This window comes from Schistocerca serialis, chromosome 4 (genome assembly GCF_023864345.2).
Source record: "Schistocerca serialis cubense isolate TAMUIC-IGC-003099 chromosome 4, iqSchSeri2.2, whole genome shotgun sequence".
Taxonomy (NCBI): Eukaryota; Metazoa; Arthropoda; class Insecta; order Orthoptera; family Acrididae; genus Schistocerca; species Schistocerca serialis.
In genome coordinates, this window is record NC_064641.1 from 384,220,939 (window position 1) to 384,245,387 (window position 24,449).

General features: G+C 38.4%; 1 protein-coding gene across 2 annotated transcripts in view; it reads left to right on the forward strand.

Moving 5' to 3' along the window:
* Positions 1–24,449, forward strand: part of LOC126474877 (structural maintenance of chromosomes protein 1A) — a 168,491-nt gene that overhangs the window by 88,436 nt on the left and 55,606 nt on the right. For both annotated transcript variants that reach the window (XM_050102360.1, XM_050102361.1), the window contains exons 11-17: positions 1,901–2,066; positions 6,149–6,271; positions 11,514–11,645; positions 11,760–11,825; positions 11,959–12,116; positions 13,336–13,433; positions 19,931–20,112. In XM_050102360.1, coding sequence (XP_049958317.1) covers positions 1,901–2,066; positions 6,149–6,271; positions 11,514–11,645; positions 11,760–11,825; positions 11,959–12,116; positions 13,336–13,433; positions 19,931–20,112 — 925 coding nt within the window. The remainder of the gene's footprint in view (positions 1–1,900; positions 2,067–6,148; positions 6,272–11,513; positions 11,646–11,759; positions 11,826–11,958; positions 12,117–13,335; positions 13,434–19,930; positions 20,113–24,449) is intronic.

Sequence of the window (24,449 nt, forward strand, 5' to 3'; positions counted from 1 at the left end):
CACAATATGTTTTAGTTAATAGAGATGCTAACTCAGCCACAAATTCATTGTAGCTTCCGATAGGGATTCCATAAGGCGCAGGAGTTTCATTTAACTTTAACCATTTCAGTTGCTCAGTGCCCCTGACTTCACTTATCTTCTCAGTGGTATGAGGATTAAATTATGGCAATTTTCCTGGTTTTACCTTCTTGTAAAGGAAAATTTGAAAATTTTTCAGTTTCCGTTCTTGTTTGTCCGTAAGTGACTGGATAATAATTTTGGTGCCACAAACAGCCTTTACGTAAGACCAGAATTTATTTTGGTTTTGTGGAAGATCATTCGACAATATTCTGCTGTGGAAAAAGTCATTGAAGCCTTCACGTAGTGCTCTCTTGACAACCAAACTTGTTTCATTCAACATCTCTCTTTTTATAGTGCAATGCTTTGTTTTGTACCTATAATGCAGCAGTCTATTTCTTTAGAAGTTCCTTGACAGTGACTGTATGTTGTGATGGGTCCCTCCCTTCATGAACTGTTTGAGATACATATCTACCCAGTCCAGGATCAACTATTCTTTTACATTTGAGCCACAGTTCCTCTGCATGCTCCTGTCCTGTGCTAAAGTTTCAAGTACCTGAATCAGAAATGACACTGTTTCTTTTTTGTCTAATTCATTAAACATTTGAATCTTTCTTTTAGTTGCCCTTTGTACTTCGGTAATCATTTTGCTACAATTGCATCATGTGCACTGATAAGAGATTCGTTGCCGTTAGATCTAATATATTTCCAAAATGAGCAACCTTCCAAACTATCTGTCCACGGCTCATGGTGTAGTGGCTAGCACTGCTGCCTCTGGAGCACGGGGTCCCAGGTTCAAATCCCAGCTGGGTTGCGGATTTTATCTGCCCTGTGACTGGGTTTTAGTGTTTTCCTCCTCCTCCTCCTCCTCCTCCTCCTCCTCCTCCTCATCATCATCATCATCATCATCATCATCATCATTCGTGACAGTGGCTAGATCAGACTGTGTAAGAAATTGGATTGTGCAAGAATGGAAACTTTTTATGAGTGTTAATGACTGGGCAGTTGAGTGCCCCACAATCATTCCAAACTATCTGTTCTGACTTTCCAGAGAACAAATTTAATAATGTTTCACAGAATGTCTTTTCACATCCCCCACTAACAAAACTGTAATTATATCGATTGATTGTTGGATGATTAGAAAAATGAAAATTGAAGGCCTATACACAAGCTGATACTATAGGATGTTAAAAGGAGGATAGGGTACGTGTTACATGAAGAAGCCACCAACAATGGGTTGTACACCTGAATATGAGTTTGGCTAATAAACATTTTAAGTACAGCTCATGATGTTCAGAAGATGTCCTTTAACAAATATTACTACGTGAACTGCACTGCTTTTTAGGAGTGCTCCGAACTTGGGCACTTTTGTTCCTAAAGCTCTGTCAGTTAACTACTAGGATTTAAATACTCTTGCCTGGGAGGGGGGGGGGGGGGGGGGGACATTCCTTCAGATCTTAGACTTGCACTGGGCACTCTATAGCTGTCGTTATCTGGACTGGATGAGAGCAGCTCTCTCTCTCTCTCTCTCTCTCTTTTTTTTTTTTAAAAAAAAAAAAAAAAAAAAAAACCTTGTTTGCACACCACACAGGATCAGCAATGTGGTTAACAGCCTCTGATCTATAGTACACACCTGACTGATGTAGGAGGATCTTTAAAGTTCTCAACCGTATGGCGCAAGTCTACAAAGTCACAGCCTAGCAAGAAATGTAGTATTTATTTTGTGTTCTGAAGATAAATTTGTTGAAAATAATGAGACACTATTTAATATTGTGTGATGATTTTTCATCTTTCAAATTCAGCTGTAATTTCAAGTCATTATTGCATCATCTTTCTGTTTCAGAAATATAAAGGAACCAAAGAATGTACGTCTGTTGTTTGATGTTCTTCACTACCAGCCACCTGATATCAAGAGAGCAGTGCTATTTGCTACAAATAATGCTTTAGTCTGTGAAACACCAGAAGATGCCATGAAGGTTGCATATGAAATGGACAAGAACAGATATGATGTATGTACTTTTTGTTTTTGCTAATCTTCATGAATTCCTGGATTACTGATGTCACTGTTCATGTTCTACCATGCTTGTATCACTTGTAAGCTGTAGTTTCATGACAGATCTATGGAAACAACTCACAGCCTTTAATTTCTGCCATCATTGGACACTCATAGTGGACAAGAACTCTGTTGTGGACAGATAAGTTATTGACCATGTCTGACAGGCAGCTCCTTCTCCTAGACTTTTGTCTGAATATGCAGAACAGGTTTATCATTTATAGGTATGTTCACATATCCTTCTGAAAGGACCTAAATGTTGCAAAGTTCAACAAACATTTGGACCACTATTCTTACCATGGTTGAACAACACAACAAACATGATGTCAGGTCCACCATGGAACTGGAGGAAAATGGATTCCTACTGTTCCTAAACATTCTGATGAAGAAGAATCCTGATGGCATTCTATGCATGGAGAAGACACAGACAGAACTGCAACTAAATGCCAGTGGCTGCTATTATCTAGTGAATGAAAATCTGTGCTCACCACCCTGTTACACACCAGTGCATACCATATGCAGCAAGGAAAGTCTACTTACCAAGTTACAGCATGTTCCCAAAATGTTTGGCAAGAACAGCTATCCAGAGACACAAATAAGACTTGGTCTCCAACCAACTGAGAAGAAGAAAAAGAGACAATCCAGAAAAAGAAATCAAGTGCCTGAAGTTCCTTTCATACCAGAACTGCCCTCAGCCAAGTTTGTCAGGTTAGTGGAGAATTACAACATGAAAACCATTTTCTGCTCAACGGTTAAAGTCAAGAATATGCTTTGACCAGTCAAAGACCAACTAGGGCTTATAGGTACCTGGTGGCTACAGCATCATTTGCAAGTTTGACATGCAGCACATCAGCCAGAAACAGCTGTGCATGTTGCAGCAATGTTCACAACATGTTAGGAGCATTTGCTTCAGCCAAACTCAAAAGCCTGCACTGGTAGTGTGCAGCATCAATGAAGATCTCGTGTTTGTTTTTGAACAGACAAAGGCATTGTCTTGCACTGACGGTTCTGGCATTTGGCCATCAAAGAGGCAGTGGAGACAAGAGTATGTGATGGTCTTTTCAACTAGACAGCAGTTTCCAACTGAGCTCCACATGGTATGTGCATTAGCAAAACACCCCAGGAACCGTCTGATGTAAGCCAGTGGAGGCACCAGATGGAATAGAGAGGTGAAGCCAGGACTTGATGCCTGGACTCGCGCTCCCCACTGGGAGGCCCCACCAGCATCAGTCTGTTCTAAAGACACACTAGTGGCCCACCCATAGGGCCCCCAGTAAATGAGTCTGTCGTCCAGTGAGTGTAAAGATGTGAACCCAAAACTTCCTGTAAAGGTGATGAGCAGGGAACTCAAAATGTTGCAACAACAAGATGCCACTACTCGGCTCATAAACCATGGAGATTTTGTCTCTAAAATTTGCAGAGAGAGTCTAGATTCCCATATAATACTTGTATCATGATCAAATCAGTAGATCTTACAATTTGTCCATTAATTTTTATGGTTTGCATCACTCTCACCTACCAAGCTATGTGTGTCTTATGTCAAGTGAGCAATGGCTGTTTTTCATAATCTCATGAAAAATCATTTAGTTGCTGTGTTTCCAACCTAAATTCATCCAAAGTTAGTGAAGGTGCATTAAAGAGTATGTTCCTTTATTTATGACTGAAGAATATGCTGTAGAATTCAAAGGTGAATGTGCATCTCTTGCAAGATAATACACCAAAGGTTGTGTAAAAGCAGTAGCTGCATATTTAAACATTGAGGATGTATACATTATGGTACTGAAAAAATGAAAATTAAAGGTCTGTAAACTAGGTGATGCTATAGGATGTTAGAAGGGTAAAATACATGTTACATGAAGAAATGTGTGAAATATTTATGCAAGATGAGCGCCACATTTGTTGAAAGCTGATTAAAAGCTTCAAGACTTAATTTCTTACTAATGTGTAACAGTTTTAATAATAATCCAACTAATTTTATATGCCAAATAATAGCTGTGTATGTGGTGAGTGTTCACCTCTCCACAACAGAAATGAAACTGTCAAAGTAGTGAAAGTTGGTGACACTGCACTGAAAAGAAAGTCAGTTTCAACTTCCAGAATAGATTTGGCCAGTGTTACTTGGAACATAACAGTGATATTGAGAACTTAAGTCTTCTGAAGCAACTGGATGAAGAAATAGTGAGAAGTAGCCTGTAGTGCAAAATGATAAGATCTTCTTTCGTTAGGACCATATGAATCTTAATATACAGTGGGTAAACCACTGTACGATGTGTGGCTGTGGGTACAAGATATACCGGAATCCCACCATGATGCTATTTCTTTCTTGAAATCAAATCTGGTTGGTTGTCAACAATCTAATACTGTTATGAAATTCATTTTAGAGTTTGGAGTCCTTGTTTATTATTTCATATTGCAGTGTGATGACAGAAACCAATAACTTAAAAGGTTTAATTTAATCACTAGGATGATGAGTGTGCCATAGAAAAACTTTTGTCTACAGAGATGTAAATATTGAAATATGACTCAACTTCCAGCTTAGAGGGAAGAAATAGAGCAGTAGTTTCCCATGTGTTCTTTCTCTACTTTTATTGCACAGGGGGTCTCACTTCTGTATACTTGATATGAGACATATTCAAAAAGTAAGGACTATTTGGTCATTAAAAAATTGTTATGATGGTTTTATTGGTGGTTTTAGTTTCCTATAAATCTAGTTCACTGTCCCAGATAATCCCATTCACTTCCAAGTGCTTTTTGTAACTACTTACTAAATTCTTCGAACTCTTTGCTTAAGATTTGAACTAGTTGACAATAACAGTCTTGAATTCATCATTATTTTCACTCATTACTGTAGGACCATAAACAATTTGAGCAGTTGTAGATCCTTTTAACATAAAAATCAAATTGTAACATGTACTTTGTGATTGGTGGGAGCAATTCTTATTGAAGCCATTGTTGTTGGCTTTCACATGTACTCAAGTGACTACTAAAGCGAAACAACTACTTACATGTTTAGCTTCATAAACAGTCAGTAGATGACACTACATTTTGAGCCACTTAAGTTCTGAGCTGCCAGCATTTAAATATAAGCAAACAGCCTCAGCTTTTCAAATACACCTCATACATTTGGGAAGTATCCCTGTTTGAAGGTGAAATTAGGGGAAGTGACACTTTATTACACTGCAGCAGTTAATATTTTCACTATCCTTTCCCATCTCGAGATTTTTTTTTTTTTTTTTAATTTAATGATAATACGCATTTCCAACATCCATTAGGCACTTGATTCTCTGGTAAAGTCCAAAGAGACTCACTTTGGTTGGGTAACTTGCTACATTAACATCTGTCTCAACTACATTTATGAAGAATTCATTGAAACACTCAGATGTTTCAGGCTGATTATGGAATATTATCATCACACTTAATCTTAAAAATGACTTTTTAAAGTATTGAGTTAAAAAAAGGCCATACAGTGTACTTTTGTTTCAGTATCTCTTCTTCTTTTCTTGTTACTATAAGTAAATACAATTTAAGAATAGGAAAAAATAATTTTCTTTTTTGTTAATAGTCAGTGACAGAACTGTCATGTGATGTAATCTCTTACTAAGCTGATGTAAACCTTATAGTTTTCTCAAGTGATTCCTTTCTGGAATAGAAAATAATTGTTGTCACCTATATTGTATAAGTTACTGATAAGCATGCTAGAGATGCTGAGTGGCAGATAGGCACAACAAAGAGACTGTCACAAAATAAGCTTTTGGCCAACAAGGTTCTGTGTGTGTGTGTGTGTGTGTGTGTGTGTGTGTGTGTGTTTTCCCCTCCCAACTGCGTTGCTGGTAAAAAGTTTATTTTGTGACAGTCTTTTCGTGGTGCCTATCTGCAACTCGGCATCAGTACTGTATAGTGAGTAGCTACTATTCTTTTCATAATATCGTTACAGTCCATCGGGGATTTTCCATTGTTTGATAAGCACGTTAAATGTATAAGCTGCATTAAAGCTTATTTTACTATTTAGTTCTCTTGTTACAATGTGCTCCTTTGCAGGCTGTAGCACTGGATGGAACCTTTTACCAGAAGTCTGGGATTATCTCTGGAGGTAGTCTGGATCTCGCACGAAAAGCAAAACGCTGGGATGAAAAGCACATGTCTCAGCTGAAAGCTCTTAAGGTAAGGTATTCGATACCAATTTTTGATGAATTGTCAATATTATCCAGGATTTTCCATTGTTTGATTTTGTTGAGCTGTGTATTATTTCATACTGCAACGTAATGTCAGTGACAGGCAATTTACTTGGGTAATGATATGGCATGGAACAGCGGCATAAATTTAATCTTTAGAAAGATAAATGTGTCATGGGAAAACTGCCCTTGGTTCATATGGGAATATTTAACATTACCCTCAACATTATTTTCAGTCCTTATTTTAAAAGTCTTATTTCTTATTCTTCATTTGTCCGTCCACAGTACTGTTCCTCATTTAGAAATTAAAGGCAACAACCAAACCTCATCATCCATAATAATCTTGTATGGGACTTTCATCACACTTACTGTGATTGACAAATTTTGATGTGAATCCCCCTCACAGTTCAGAAGCCTACATCATTTTTCTGTGTTTCTACAAAAGCAGAACTGACATAGTGTCACAGGGATTGCCAGTCCGTGGTATTGTGAGGGTCATAATCGAAATCCATAATAGACCAGGATTAGTCTTTTCAGTCATTTCAAAATAAGAAAAGAAAACAACATACAACATGAAGCATTTGGTAATGGATGACCTGCAGTTGCGTGGTGAAATTGTCATTTATAAGCAAGGTACTTCAGGGCCGACCTCTAGCGATATTTGATGTGACTACAATTCAAAACACTCCCCACCTAAAACTGCCATACTGAGAGTGTCCACATTATATCAATTTTTGAACTTTTAACACCCAGACAAATATAGACGTTTCTTTGTTTGAAGATGCTAGTTCCCACAGCTGAGTGCTTTGTTGCTTTATGTGGCGTGTTTTCCTATGTAGACAGTTCAGAAGCCCACAATTGGTGTGGCACCAGTGCATTGAGTGCACTAATCAGTGTTGTGATTGTGACTTTTTATTTGCAGACACGTTCATACACATGTTATCTTTCCAAATTGAACTTTGCTAGATGATTGACAGTGTCACTAATAGTTCTATATTTGTATACAGAAAATAAAGCTATTTCAAAGTATTTCTGATCAAATAATTGATTTGTATACAGTTCGCTATGAAATAGTGTCTATTAGGTAATTTCGTATTTTTGAATTTTTTAGGTCCGTAACTATTACTAGCACTGTCAAGAAAGACACAAAGCCAACACCCACCACAGTAGTGCAAATTTGTATGCCTACTAGCTCTGCAGATGAGAAAGAGGTTGAAAGAATGATTGCTGAGTTTAAACAGAACTTATCCAAATAGTTAAGGGAAATGAAAATTTATTTGTGATGGAGTACTAGATTTCAGTAATAGGAAAAAATGGAAGAATAATAGGAGAATGTGAACGGGGGGGGGGGGGGGGGGCAGGGGGGGGGGGAGAGATATAAGGGGTGGCTACCTTATAGAATTTTACACTGAGCAAAATTTAATCATTGTTAATACCCAGTCAAAAAATAGTGAAGAAGATACCTGGAGACCCTAGAAGGTTTCATACGGATTTCACAATGGTATTTTCATAATGGCGTGACAAAGACTTCAAAACCAGAGTTTAAACTGCAAAACATTTGCAGGGGCAGATGTGGACTCTGATCCTGATGGTGAGACCTGGATGAGTTTAGTGAATCAAAAACTATTGAGTTTCAAAGAGTGTGTTAGGTAATTACTGTGTGAAACAGGTAAGGAATAGTTTTGAGATATGCTATAGTAAAGGCAGTTAAGGACCAGGCAAAAAAAGGGCCCAATAGAAATCCTTGTATAACATATGAGATACTGAATCTAATTGGAGGAAGGCGAAAATATACAAACAAACAACAAAATGAAATGCAGATGTCCAAAAAATGAGATTGACAGGAGTGCAAACTGGTAGAGCGTGATTAACTAGATGAGAAATGCAAATCTGTGAAAGCTTGCTTGAATATGAGAATTCTGTCAGAGATGTCAGTATACTTGCAAGACCAACTGAATGGATGAATAGTGTCTTGAAAAGAGGTTATAAGATGAATGTCGGCAAGTGAATTAAATCAGGTGATGCTAATGGAAATAGATTAGGAAATGAGACACTAAAAGTAGTCATCGAGTTTTCTTATTTAGGCAGCAAAATAACTGATGATGCTCGAGATAGAGAGGATATAAAATGAACACCGGTAACAGCAAGAAAAGCCTTCCTGGAAAAGAATGAGAGTATTATGAAAATAATGAATTGTTACTCACCTATTGCATAGTCAGTTTAACAGCTCGTGTATCAAAGTTGCTGACAAGAATAATATACAGAAGACTAGAAAAAGGAATTGAGGATCTGGTAGATGATGATTAGTTTGACTTTAGGAAAGGTAAAGGCACCAAAGAGGCAATCCTAATGTTGTGTTTGATAATGTAAGCAAGACTGAAGAAAAATGAAAGTACTGAGAAGGAGCAGAAATGAGATTAGCCATAAACTTAACTCAGAAATTGGGTGGAACAACCACAGCGAAATCAAGACCCGTCAGATATCGTGTACTGACAGATAAGTATTGTTGTACAGTGCAGAGGCTGAGTTTAAAAATATCACATGCAACCAGTGGAAGGTATCATTCATGAGGTGCAAATTGCTACTATTAGTCCTGGCACCTCAATAACTGTTTGTAGGGAGTTAAAAAGAGAGGGGTACAGTGGTCAAATGGCTTCTCTTAAGCCACATATTTCTGTAGTCAGTCCTAAGTGACAGGAGGTGGTGTGAAGAGCAAAACTTCTCGCCAGTGGATGACTAGAAACAAATGATAAATTATGCTATACCCTGTGGCACTCAGACAGAAGGTTTGGCGAATGCCTGAAGAACGTTGTCTGCCATCATGTGTAGTGCTAACAGTGAGTACAGAAATGGTGATGTTACAGTATATGGTTGTTTCATGATTAATGTGTGGTCTCCCTGTTACTCATGAGAAAATGTTACAATCAGAATGATACGAACACATTTTGCAGTACTGTGAACAATACAGGAACAATTAAGAGGCAGTGATTGTCTGCTTCAGCTTGACAGTACACCCTCTCATAAAACAGTATCTGGGAGGCAATGATTAGTGGGCAGTAACACCCTGAAATTGACCGGGCTGCGCAGTGTCCCAACTTTAACCCAGTGAACCTTTAGGATGAGTTAGAATGTTAACTTTGCTCCAGACCCCTGTGTCCACCATCATTATTTTCTCTGGTTTCAGCTCTTGAGGAAGAATGTCCTCCACAGACATTCAGACAATCACTGAAAGTGTTCGTAGCAGAGTTCAAGACAACATAAAGGCAGTGGGTGAACACACTCCATATTAATGCCCACTAATAGGTGTCCAGATGCTTTTGATCAGATAGTGTATAATGGTGAGACAGATTTCAAAAACCAGATTTTAGACTGTAAGGTATCTCCTGGGACTTTGGTCATAATTTTTACTTCTATATCTACATGTGTAATCTGCAACTCACACTTTAATGTGTAGCAGACCTTTCATTGAACCACTTTCAGACTATCTCTCTACCATCCAATCCTCAAATAGTGTGCAGGGAAAATGAACACTTAACTCTTTCCAAGTAAGCTTTAATTTCTCTTGCTTCATTATGATGATCATTTCAGGTCAGTGTCATCAAAATATTTTTGCATTCAGAGAATAATGTTGGTGACTGAAATTTTGTGAAAATATCTCACCACAATGAGAAAATCTTCATTTGATTGATTGGAAACCCAACTTAGGTACCACATCTGTTACACTCTCCCCCATTTCATGATAATAGGTCCTCTGGTATGGATCCCATACCATGCAGCACTGTTCCAGAAGACGACAGATGCGTAGTGTATGTAGTCTCTTTAAGAGATCTGTTGCAGCTTCTAAATCTTCTCCCAATAAAATGCAGTATTTGGTTTTCCTTCCCCACAACATTTACTATGTGGTGTTTCTTATCTAAGGTGTTAATAATTGTAATACTCAGGTTTCCAGAATGAGATTTTCACTCTGCAGCGGAGTGTGCGCTGATATGAAACTTCCTGGCAGATTAAAACTGTGTGCTCGACCGAGACTTGAACTCGGGATCTTTGCCTTTTGCGGGCAAGTGCTCTACCATCTGAGCTACCGAAGCACGACTCACGCCCGGTCCTCACAGCTTTACTTCTGCCAGTATCTCGTCTCCTACCTTCCAAACTTTCATATCTCCACTTCAATCCTGCTACCAGGAGAAGGAACTGCAGGCTCCAAAAGCTGGAACTTTGGTATGTGTTTGCCCCTGCCCATGAAAATCCTATTATTACTGAAATTGGCAAATAGTGGTTCAAACAAATACTGATCTATGAAAATAAACCATCTCAGTAGGAATGGAAATTTCAAGAGACTATGGCACCAAGCCTGAAAAAAGAAAAAAGCAAGTTACCTTATTCAGAATCGAAATTTGAAACAATAGAAAATCTGCCGTCCTTAGACAGCCATTCAACACTGTTTCTAGGAGCCCTGTCCTGTCCCCATCATTTTTCTCAAATGCCCAAAGACAGCACTGCATGTTCCTCCACCTCTAACCTGCCATCCCTCCCCTTCCTCACCCGATGGCTTCTCCTTACCCTACCACTCACCCCAGCAGATTAGGGGTCACATCAGACGCAGTTGCAACCCACAGTTGGGCCCTGGTGCATGGAGACAGTGGCCATGTGTGGGTGAGTTGGGCTAGTGTGAATGTGTATGTATTTTCTATTTCAGGAGGAGGAGCTTTTTGTCCAAAAGCACTTTTTTTTTCATTGTACCTGTCTGCATCTCAACACCTCTTCTATGTGGTGAGCAGAATTGAAATTTTATTCCATTTTCTCACAGAATTCAACTTGCAGAATATTTGACTAAGATCTAGTTCCCCATTCAGCATCATATAAACTGCATCCTGTTAAATTCTAAAAGTACACACAATTTATTGATAAATGTAGTGAGATTTCTCTTCAGTCATCATCTGTATTCCAAGGTAGACTTTTCAGTTGACCCAATCCTCTTTTGTGTTAAAGAGTTTTTCTCTTCTCTGATTTTATTAAACTTGTGATTAAGTGTTGCTTTGGAAGGTAGTCACAAAAATCCTGCGCCATACATTGATACGTGTTCATTCCTAACTTAAAATCATAAGAAAACCATTGTGCATAAATACTTTCCGATAAACATTATTTCGCATGCACAAGCATGATGTTGAGGTGAGGAAGAATATTTCAGTCCTAAACAGAGTGTATTTTATTTATTTTTTTTTTTTCCTTAGGAAAAATTAACTGAAGAGCTCAGAGACTCAATGAAGAAGTCTCGCAAAGAATCTGAACTTAATACAGTAGATTCACAAATTCGGGGCCTTGAAACACGGTTGAAATACTCAAAAACTGACCGTGAGAATACGGTAAGTTATTAAGTGCATGTACTGTCATGGCAACTGTATGCTTTGTAAGTTGTCAGTATTTTGTAAGTAGAAATATAAACATCACTTAGCATTGGTCTGCTTTTGGTTTTTCAGATGAAACAAATCAAGCAATTAGAAGTAGAACTTGCTAGTCTGAAAACCAAATCTGAGAATTTTGGAGTAAGTATTAGAGATCATGGCATTCTTATAATATAGAACATCACTTAATGTTGTTCTACCTTACCTCAATGTGTGACATTTTGAAATATCTGTAAATATATATTATGGTTCTCAAATAGATGTTTTTTTGCAGCCAACTATTGCAGAAATTGAAAGAACAATGCGTAATCGTGACCAGCAAATTCAAGAAATTAAAGAAAATATGAACAATGTTGAAGACATTGTATTTGCTAGTTTTTGTTCCCAGATAGGAGTAGCAAACATTAGGCAATATGAAGAACGAGAACTCAGGTAATGTCACCTAGTAGCTCGTGGGTGACGTTGAAACCACTCATGAATCACTTCTTTTCTACGTTACATTAGCTGATTATTTTTCATTTTTGGAATTTTTTTGTATTATTAATTTGCGTTTCGCTAAGGAAATAGGTAAGAATTCAGTCGTTAGTGATACAAGATCATCAGCACATATAAAATGGATGTACGCATGTAAATTTCTCTCTGTGTGTGTGTGTGTGTGTGTGTGTGTGTTGTGTGTGTGTGTGTGTGTGTGTGTGTGTTTTCAACACACAGTGGTAATTCCTTGGAGCAATTTCAGTAGATTTGTTACTCGTGAAAATTACTATTTATTTAGGCAAATAATGGCAAGGATAAAGGTAACAACTCACTGTGTACTTGAAGCATGCCTGTTAGGGGCTCTATGCCTGAACTGTACAGTTAGTTGTTCACTTTATTCATTATTTATATTCCACCCAGGACTCCCCATGTTCATATTTACTATTTGGACAGGAGTATGTGTTAAGACATTCCTAAAACTTCTAGAAATGAGTTTGAGAGTAAGTACTGGGAAACACACAGGTTGCTGAAAACAACAAAAATGAATCCTTAGTTTTCTGGGTTGTTAGGCTAACAGGTGAGAATGATGATGAAATTTTACCCCTAAGTATAGGTGTGGGTTTGGGAATGGAAGGATGTCACATGTAAAGATAATTTAAAACAACCAATATTCGTCCTTGAATTCTTTTACAGTGGTGTGCTGAATATCGTGTTCTCTGATTTCAAGCTGCGTCAGTTGGAAACTGAAAAGATTTTATTCAACCATCAGTATTGTTGTCAGACCCACAGTTTTTGAAGCTATTTGGTGAACTCCTGTTGACATTTAACTTCAGATTCAGCAATACAGAACCTCAAGATCTTTGAAACGTTTTTACCATGCCTTTATGTTCTAAGAAATAATGCATCTTCATGTACATGTGGAAGCACATGTTTACAGATAAAGTATAGAGTTGCAGAGGTGGTCAATTTGTTAAGAACAGTTTGCTTTATAATTGTATCATACTTAAAGTTTAAAAAGTGTGTATATAAAATACATGTGTTTTGCTTCAAATACACATTTAATTAATTTTTCTGGCTAATGTAAGAGAAGAAATTTGACCAACATTGCTAATCAATAACTCTTCTACAAACACTGTATCAGTTCCATGTAATTCACATTGTTTGGCTTCTGTTACAGAACACAGCAGGAGAGAATGAAGAAAAGAATGGAATTTGAAAATCAAAAGAACCGCATACTCAATCAGTTAGAATTTGAAAAAACTCGAGACACCAGAAGTAAGTTGGAAAAATTGACACAGATACAGAAATAATTTCATACAAGGAGCTATTGATATTTTATTATTTACATAAAAAGAAATTTATACACAATTTAGTGGTGAGGTAACTATGTGTGCTGATTTATTGATACGTAATTAGCAGTGAGGCCTGTTTCACATGAGCGACTTTTCCATCTAAATTGACTATTCATAGTGGGTGCATGTAGTGTGAGGCATGCAAATCTGCCAACAGCCATGTCACTAGTGGATAAGTGATGTCAGTGATTGAGTGTGGAGTTCTAATATTCTGAGTATACTGAGGATTGAACTCACACAGAAACTGGGGAAAGCATCAGCATCTGGTAACATCAGAAGTTAATCAGTTCTTACCTCACTCATGTTATACTAGAGGATGCTGTGCTTTTGTCTCTTTGTAATATTTATTTTTACTGTTTACTTTGCTTCCATGACACATTGCAAAAGTTTCATGAGAACTTGATATTTTTTCTAAGTGTGTGTGTGTGTGTGTGTGTGTGTGTGTGTGTGTGTGTGTGTGTGTGTGTGTGCCCTCAAAACTAAAAACAGAAATAGTATGTAGATTTTACAGTGTATGGAAAAAGGGAAAAAAGCTACATGGAGCATAAATAGACTAAATCTGTTATAAATGCAAATTGTTCCAACAGTAAAGTCAGTACTGTTGAAAGAAAGAAGTAATTTTAATTGTTATGAAGACAAGTGAGGAATATACTGTACCCCTTTTAACCAACCTGCAGCGACCACAAGGACAAAATCAGATTTGTCACTGTATACTTAGAGGCATTTAGACAGTCATTATTCCCTTGTTCGAGAGTGAATGGAACAACAGAAATCGTAGTATTTGATACAATGGGAAGCACTTTTTGCCATGCATTTCACATTTGTTGGTAGAGTGTGGATGTAAATATAGATTAGGACAGAGGAAAAAGTAAAACCATACTCTGACAGCCTTTTAAAAATTATTTGATGCATTTGTATGTATATATTTTCCCAAGCAAATATACATTGTTGGTTTGAAATTTTACATGATGCTTTTAACGTCCTTGCATTTCTTAGCAGTGTGGAGAACTTATTGTACGAGCTTTGTCAAGAACATCCAGTTTGAATTTCTTGTATAACAGCTAGCTCCTTATTGCTTTTATTACATTTTGACTTTCTATAAGGCTAATGATCCCTCATAACCTCACTTTTGCTCGTGAGTATTTTCAGAACATGCACAGTTTTGGCACTGACTTGTAAACACAAATGACCACACCTACCAAGCAAGTCTCATTACATTGTATAATAAATATATCAGCAGGACTACTGTGGAGAGTTGCCATTAATAGTCTATTGAAAAAAGACACTTATTCGTGTAAAAGGGGCTTAATTTTGCCAAAGTATACCGAATACATCTGTGTTAACCATGCACAGTACTGCTGGAGAGTGGAGTCCTGTGTGGTACTGTCTGTGTCAATAGGGGAGTGCTTCTCCATGACCAGACAGCGGGTCTGTGGCAGATGAGGGAGAAATAAGTTATGGCAAATTTGTTTCTCCTATGCCTTCTCTCTCCAGTCCCTTACTACATCTCACATAACTGCTACTCTAGAAGAAGACCTTTCAGCTGAAAGCTTAAATGTGTTCCTGTCTTTTTGTTGTGCCTGTCTGTAACTCAGTATCTCCTCTTGTGGTGAGTAGCAATCTTTGCTCTCCATAATTTTGTGATTATTCCATCCTGGATTTTCTGTTGTTTGACTTTGTAACAATTTTCTGTTTTTCATGTTTTAATTTTTGATGAATAACTATTCAGGTTACATAATAAGGGTTTGTGTTGTATAAATACCTTCCCTCTGGCTTTGTACAAATATGTATTTTGTATAAGTTCGTCGTACAGTCATCTCGCTATATGATATGTACTAAGAAAAAATCATGATAATATCTGCATGAGAATAACAATATTATCAGTCTATGGATAATGTGTTTGTGTTGTGCAGAATATGTTTCCATTCATGCTTCTAAGTAGCACCTACCACTCTCAAGACTAGTAAGCTTGACAGTCTATAGGTACTTGCAATCAGTGAAGAACACGTGAAAGAAAAGCTATCCCTCCATTGTTACTAAAGTGTCTCCTAGTACCTCATGGCTCCAGGACAATAGATAGGGATAGTGAAAGAAAATATAATGTAAAGTAGGTAGTATAGTTAAATCGGAAAGATTGTTGTACAGAAACCAAAATATGAAGTAATGTAATGATCAGCTCTGGCCTTTTAGGTGTCATTTTACCAAGCTCACACATTGTGAACCCCCTGAGGTCAATGGCACATTACTTCAACCACTATGTGACTGTGGATTCAAAAAATGTATCTCATGATGCATTTCTGGATACATCAGTTAACCCACATACTTCATTTTACTTAATGTAGGCTACTTCAAATCTCCCCCTGTGTTTGGATTTCCACAAGTATTTAAAGTCACCGTAAGCTGTCAAGTGCAGTTTAAATGTAAATGAGCAGTTGAACTTCAGCTTTACATAAGTTATCACTTTCTTAAATGTGAATACTAAGTCATTTGTACTTAATCTTATGAAAATAAACACCAAGTGTTAATAAACAACTAAAATTTTTACAATTATTTTGAAATTATTGACTAAAATCTTTCCACCAGTTTCATTTCCATTGCACATTAAAATCAAATAATTTTCCCCAGATGGGTTGATAAGCTACAACATCTGATGAAAGAGATGTGTTGATCAACTGCCAGAAAAAAAAAATTAGTAGACTTTTAGAAGTTTCAAATTCACTCAAGATTTATTGTTACAACAGTGCATGTGGAATACATGAAATGACTACATTTACAGATCAATAGCACGAATGATTCAGAGGTACCACATATCGACCCATGCTGAAACGCCCATACTATTTTTTTGTGTAGCCTCCATGACTGGCAATGCATACACTGAATCTGCCATCCAGTCAATCGTACAGATGGCGAATAGTGTCCTGGGATATATTATTCCACACAAACTCAACCTGTTCATGTAGTTCTGTAAGAGTTGTTGGTCGATGAGTTGCGAGAGTCCCTTCTCATCCCATCATATCCCACAGGTGCTCGATTGAAGACAAGCCCGGAGATTGTGCTGACCAGGGAAGTTGCTGCACATCTTGCAGAACATGTTGAGTTTCACAGACTGTGTGGGCAAGCATTATCCTCTTGGAACAACATATCACCTTACTGTTGCAAAAACAGCAAAAGATTAGGTCTGATTACATTCTGCACATACCAAGTGCTGGCTAGTGTCCCCTCTAGAAATACCAAAGGTGAACAAGAGATCTAGCTTATCTTACCGTGGACCATAATGTCTGGGGTGGGGCCAGTTTGTCTTGAATGAATGCTCTGTACGAGACAGTGCTTACCATGTCTACATTGTAAGCACAAATGACCATCACTTGTATGCTGGCAGAATCTGCTTCAATCGCTGAATACCACAGCACACCATTTTATCTTGCAAGTGATACTCTGATGGCACGAATCGAGTAATGCACATTGATGCTGTGGCTTGAGTGGAAGACGGGCTAGAAGTGTGCATGCCTGTAGACCCGCAGCTAAAAACCAGTTTGAAACAGTCTTTCTGGATATGACTGGACCCACAAGCTCTCCTATCTGTGCTGTGGTAGCTGTACAATCTGTCACTGCTGCCCTTAAAATCCAACAATCTTTACAGTCATCTGTGCTGTGTGGACATCCAGAACCTTGCCTTTGAGTGTGAGAATGTTCACACCATGCGCTTTTGTCATCATCATACTGTCTGCCCCCGCCCATAACTTTACCTCGATGACCAACTACTTGAAGTAGTGGAGACTTACCACTTTTTGGGACTTGTTTTTGACACCCAATTAACTTGGCTTCCCCATCTTCATCATCTTAAGGATAAGTGCTGGCAGCTTCTTAATGTTGTTTGATGCCTGAGCCACACCAACTGGGAGGGGCTGGTCGTCTTATGCTGCTGTAGCTGTACAAAGCCCTTGTACAGTCCGATATTGAGTATGGGAGCCTGGTGTATGGTTCAACATTGCCCTCCGCACTGCAGCCGCTGGAACCTATCCAACACTGTGGAGTTCGGCTCGCAACGGGAGATTTCCGAACAAGCCCTGTGAACATCCTCCTCGTGGAAACTGGCATTCCTTCATTGTGGCTCCGGCAGCAACTAGTACTTGCAAATTATACCGCCCACATTCATAGTTCACCCCGTCATCCAAATTACCATCTCCTTTTTCCTAACAGGGTGACCCATCTCCCACAACAATTGTCCAGAACTGGGTATCTGCTTCCATCTGTGTATGATCAGTTCTTACTGAACTCAATGCTTTCCCTTTACCACCTTTCTTGTGGGTACACTTTCATACACCTCCAAGGTCCATGCTTCGGCCCACAGCTTTGTCTGGACCTATCGCAAGGCCCAATTCCACCTGACGCCCTCTGCCAGCAATTTTTCTCTCTTCTTGATGAGTTTCAGGGCTCCAAAATAGTGCACACCGATGGATCAGTGGTCGATGGCCTTGTTGCCTTCCCTTATGTACACATTGGACACACTGAACAGTGCTCCTTACCAGGTGGCTGCAGTGTTTTCACTGCAGAATTGGTAGCCATCTATCGCGCTTTTGAGCATATCTGCTCCTGCGCCTGTGAGTTCTTTGTCATCTGTAGTGACTCCTTAAGCAGCCTACAAGCTCTCACCCAGTGCTTCCCTCAACATCCTTTGGTAATGACTATCCAGGTGTCTGTTTATGCTCTCAGCCACAGTGGACATTCAGTGACCATTTGGACCCTAGCATGTGTCAGGATACCGGGCAATGAACTTGCTGACAGCCTGGTCAAACAGGCTACTGGTAAACCAACTCTGGCGATTGGCCTGCCGGAGACTGATCTCCAATTGGTCTTCCACCGTAAAGTTTCGTGATCTGGGATACTGAACGGCGCAGCCTCAGTACACCAGATAAACTCTGTGTTATCAAGGAGACAATGAACGTGTGGTGGTCATCCATGTGAGCCATTCACAGGAACTCTGTTGTCTTTTGCCTGCTCTGCCATTGGCCATACTTGGGTAACACAGAATCACCTCCTCTGTTGCAAGGACTCACTTCATTGTTACTGTGGCTGTCATATGACTGTCATCCACAACTTGTTAGAGTGCTCAATTTTAGCCGCTCTGCGGCGGATTTTTAACCTTCCCAGCACTCTATCTACGGTGTTGGACAACAGTGCCTCAATGGCTGATTTAGTTTTTAAGTTTAATTCATGAGGGGGGGGGGGGGGGGGGTTCATCATACAATTTAGGGAGGGACATCTGGCCTTCTCTCTCAGGCCTCCACCCTTCCTCCCTTTTACCTCTTTGTCACTCTTTCTTTGCGTTTTGTTTACCTTGGTGTTTGTCTTTTCCCTATGTGTGTTCATCTCACCTTGTCTTTTAGGCCGGAGATTTTAGTGTTTTACAGAGCGGCTGGCTCATCCTTTTTGATTCGTGTGATCAGCAAGCCCAGGCCGTCTGCTTTATGACTTTAATGCTTCCACTGTGTGTCCTTTTAGTGTACTATGATTTTAATACTTCCTCTGCTTTTCCTTTTAGTGTACGTTTTCCCCTTTTGGTTCGCTTCTTTCGTTTTCTCTGTCAGTGTGGTTCCCCATTAGTTTTACACCCTTTTACTTTCCCCAACTCCTTTTTGGAATTGTTTTACCTTGAGACTTGTTTGCATGAAGAAAAAGGGACTGATGACCCTGTAGTTTTGCCCCTGTTCACATGACCACTGATACCAGCATTGTTGCACAACTGATGCAGCACATCCAGCTTGTATGGCATTCTTCAAAAGGACCATCCCCCCCCCCCCTCCCCCCTCCCCGAGATAGTTTCCCGACTTGATAGACCACAAGTGTCCCGTATCAAACAGTTCGTCTCAACTTGCTACCATAATATACTACCCGAGTTGGCCTACAAAAACTATGTAAGCTACAGTGCATGCATGTAGAGCGAGTTTTTCAGCATTCTCGCCCCCCTTCGTACAAACCATTAATTTTAGAGAAAAGAATGAATAGGACCATATTTGCAGGAAATGTAATGTAGTTTAATTTTGTACTGCGACACGTTTCGCTGGATGGTGTGGTTTTTGAGTTATTCAAGAAAAACATACAAAAGTGATATTAAATGTGTTCTATCTCGGAAACCATTCAGAATAGGGTATACATCCATCCAAAGGTTTTTGTTCAGAATCACTAATACTATCACACCTCAAAGCATTTTCCTTTCCTCCTGACTCTCCCTGTATAAATGAAATGTGAGTTACATAATTAAATGATAGATTATTGTGTGCCACAGTGTTTATTTTTGCATAACTGTTACCTATCCAATTAATTACATGCATCCAAATTACACATGCACAGAGAGAAAGGGGGTGGTTGATTTTCAGCTTTATTCTAATAGTGCTTTGTAATCCGTTTTTTTCCCCTCAGATAATGTACTTCGTTGGGAAAGGGCTGTTCAAGATGATGAAGATGATTTAGAAACAGCAAAACAGGCAGAGCAGAAACAGATGGCTGATATTGAACGTGATATGCGGTCACTGGATAGTTTGAAATCAGAACGCATGTCTAAAAAAGCTGAGGTGGATAACATGGAAGAAGAAATTGGCAAGGTAATATTTTTCACATTTTTGAAATTCTTATCTGGAAACTGATAAGTGAAATCTAAATCTGCACTAAAAGCAGGTTAGAAACATGCTTGTTGTACTGTATTGTTTGCTTACCTTCTTATGACTGATAAATTTCAGAGAAAGGTTGGGAGGTACATAGTTACTGCTGCAATTTGAAATTGAAGCTGCAGACAAAATGAAGGGACATGACAAAAATAACACTGCAAAATTTTACTAATGATATGACCGTGCTCATAGTAGCATCATCTAGCTTTCTGGAGTTCTCAAGAGCTTGATGAGTGTTTGGTAATAAGGCTTCATCAAAAATTACAGTTTACCCTTTTGTATGTAGAAATTGAATTAACATTACATGTGGATTGTGAATCAATATTTCGCCATGATAAGTTCATTACAGCACACTGCAGTATCTCGCAGGGAAATCTAAAGCAATCTTTCTCGTCCAGTTTAATTTTATCCGAGTAGTGCTACAGTTTCCTGACTTGTGGAGAGATTCCATTTTATTTCTCCCCCCCCCCCCCCCCCCCTCCCCCCTTTTCTTGAAATCTGAAGATGATCATACTTGCCTGAATAGTTTCTATAATGTTGCTTTCACAAGCTGAGTAAGGGAAGGCATTGGAGTTAAAAATCAAATGCCACCTTATTTGAATCTTAAAATCCTCCCAATTGTTCAAGGTAATTGGATGGTGATGCCCATCAGTTCCTTTAGACACAAGCGAATGGTAATAGTGCTACTTCCAGGGCAAGGAGACCACTTTGTTATTCTTTACTTTTGACTGAATTTTTCATTTTCTGATTTATTTGAATGTGACCTCAGCATCATATAGATGACAATTACATTATAAAAAATTAGATTTTGTGAAACATAAAGGTGTGAGGCTGTCCACTGTTCATAAAAGACCAGCCTCATTTCCAGCCTTTGCAGTGACACCTTCACACAGTAACTGTTAATAGTGTTATAAGTGCACAATATGCATTTGTGTCTGCATTGTTCTTAGTGGCATGGCATTGCTTCCCCACATTTCAAATGACTGTCAGAGAGTGATGAAATCACAGGATTCATGCAAAGTACTTTCTTCTAGAAATATGCATGCTAAATATTAATTTTGGCAAGATTGGAGGAAACATACAGTGGCTTAAAAGATTTAGAATTATTTTAGATATGACTATTCAGTAAGTAATACACTCAAATATAACATAAAAATATTACAAAATATTTTATATAAATACAATGAATTGAACATATTATATACTAATCGTCAAAGCTAGAGTGCTGTGTTGGCTGTTTAGTCAATTACTACAGCTTTTCTTCCAGGGAATTTAAATTTTTATGTAGTGACAAGGGGAAGGCCTCAGATGTAGCCAACTGTCTGTTCATACTTGGCAGGTAGCTTGTGTACAACCTAAAATGAAAGAGACTAAAAGATATTTCTGTCAACATCCCCCCTCCCCTACCTCCTCTCCCCCTTCCTCCCATTTTTGATAAAAGCACCCCTACAATTCATGAGCCATAATCGACACAAAATTGATGAAATCAATAGGTAATTACAGGGTGTATATGACCTGGGACAATCGGGAAATCCGGAAAAAAACCTAGGAATTGTTTCGAATTCCAGGAATATTTCATTGTCTTGGTTTTCAGCAAAATTTTTGTAATTTTGACTGGTAAGAACAGATACTCTAAGGATATTATAGTATCTCGCTGCTGCAGAATAATACTGCAGCAATAAAACATGAACAAGAGAAAAAAAAAGAAAATAAAACTTAAGTTGTAAAGGAAATGTGGCATATACAACAACAACAACAACAACACACAGTACTCATACAAGCATATGCCAACAGCAAAATGTGTCAAAGGCTTTCAGAAGACTATGTAATGCTTCACAACAATAAACTGTCTCCGATGAGTGTGACATCACAGCTGTTTACAGTAGACTCATTTGAGCAAGCTCATGTGCATGCGCAGATAAGTCATATGAGTAGTACCTTCTCCCGCTTCTGGCTACAAGCTGTATAAGCAGTAGCAGCAAGCAACCAAATGCTACCCGGAAAAATTCTACTGGTGCACCTGAGTTGCCAGATTCACATATGCGCAACAGGCCCAGATCTGGGGCAGGGAGCAAACCAGGATATCTGCCCCTGGTGGCAATTTGGTGGGGGGGGGGGGGGGGGATAATTTGTGTTCTTTACGAAAAACCTTGTTTCACGAAGCGCCTAGCATCCAGCGCATGTGGTCTACTGTTTATTCATATAATTTTGAAACACATCGCTATTGGTTGTTGAACATTTTTGAACACATTCCAAGTTGATTTCTGAATGAATCATAAATTGATTTTTAAATGCGTGCATAACGTACGTGATGTCTCTGCCAGGGGAATCCCCATCACATCTAGAAATAAACTCCTGCAGACAAAAGGGAATGGGGCTATACGAGCTGATCAGAATAAAGCCGAACGAGTGAATGCCAGTCGCTGTTTATGTGGTTGACTGGGTTTTTCAATGATCAACATTGTTACAATTACCAGCAAAATCCATAGATTCAGACTACCAGGGTGGAAATAAACGACTAACAGGAATGACAGGTAAGAAAGATTACGTATTATCTGCTCAGTGTATCCAAGAAAATGAAATTTCAACAGAAAATTTTTGGCCTGACCACTACACCAGTAAGGGTCAGTTGTACAGTCTCAGACTAGCAGCCGCTTAAGTTCTATTCTGGGAGTAGCAAAACGCATTGTATGAAGACGTAATAGCACCTAACCAGAGAGTAAATGTGGGATAACTAAGCCGGTGATTGTGGCAGGGTTAGTGATGTTAACATGAGAATAAGTTTTAACATTGGCAGGAATAATTACAGAATTAGTGATGACAAGATTGATTGTTAGAACAAGGAAGGAGAAGAAACGGGAACATCATACAAATTATGGAAGAATATGACGATTCAGAATTTATGTAAAAACTTCATACTACTATTTTTCGATCTCATGCTTGAGAATTGGAGCATATAAATGAAATATGGAACTATTTCATAAAATAAAGCGTTTTGCTTGTAGTAGACCTAATAGGTATTTTATATTGGTGCTTCGTGAATTATATTCTGTTGTGTTATAAAAATGACCATTTGTGCCAAAGTAGTATCATTTACTTGTTATGTGGGTAGTCTCCATGTGACCCGTGTCTGCGTTTAGTGATCTTCTTCTATAGCTCTCACATCAAATGAAAACAAATCGGATTTTTGTGGCTGGGAGATATCAAGTTAATTAAAACACATTCACATGATTACGGAAGGCTAAAATATGCTATTAGTTTCAGATTTTATTTTATTTTCGTCTTTCTGACAGTCAAGCATTAATCACATTGCAGAACAATGAAGTTATTTTTGTTGGTTTACTAAAGAAATATGGGTTTTATTAATCTTTTCCGCTGAGGTAGTCAATTTATTTGGAACAAAGTGTTTAGTTCCACACTATTGGCTAGTTTCAACTGCATTTCAAGTGCATGTTTTCACCTTCTAGCACGTATGACATTATGCCACAATAAAGAACCAAACATGAGATAATACAGTAGTTGTACGCAAAGAAAATTTACATCCAAATCTGGACATATAAACTTAAAACCAAATTATGCATTTTAGTGTGGTGCACGAAATTCCAATGTCTTGTTTCTTTTATGACATAATGTAAGGTCTTCTAATGTTTTACATGTTGGAACATACGGGCTTCCTGTGTCATTGTAGCTGCGCAAGTGGGATGACGCCTCTTATCAGGGGCTCTCTGGCAACTCTGAAATGAACCTATTTCTAACGGGTTGCGGAAAATATTGCAAATGGTTGTTTGAAAAGCATTACTTTCAAAGTAAATTTCCATTTACGCAAGATGTACTAGATGCGAGAATGTACAATGAATTTCCTAAATCACAGAGCATTTGACTCTCATTTAAAAATCAACTCTTTGAGGACGACCATTTAGAAGAATTTCGAGCCCAGAAGATCACATTTATGTCGTTGTTAAAACTTTTACTGGCACATTTGTGTGATCTGTCTTAAAATGTAACACGCACAAAAATTATATGTGAAAGCTTTTCTTTTCTTATAACACTATGTATATTAATTTAAACCATTAACTTTCTCTATTTGTGTGTTTGCACTACTTGACAGTGATGTTCCTATTGGCTAACATCATCACGTGTCCTATGCTCTGAATATCCGGTGTCATTGACTGGCGAGATCACGTGATATGAGCTATGACTGGCCTACAAAAGCACACCGCAATCTCGATTTCAATGCTTTGGAAAGTAAATTGCTGTGTTTGGTGGAATTCGAA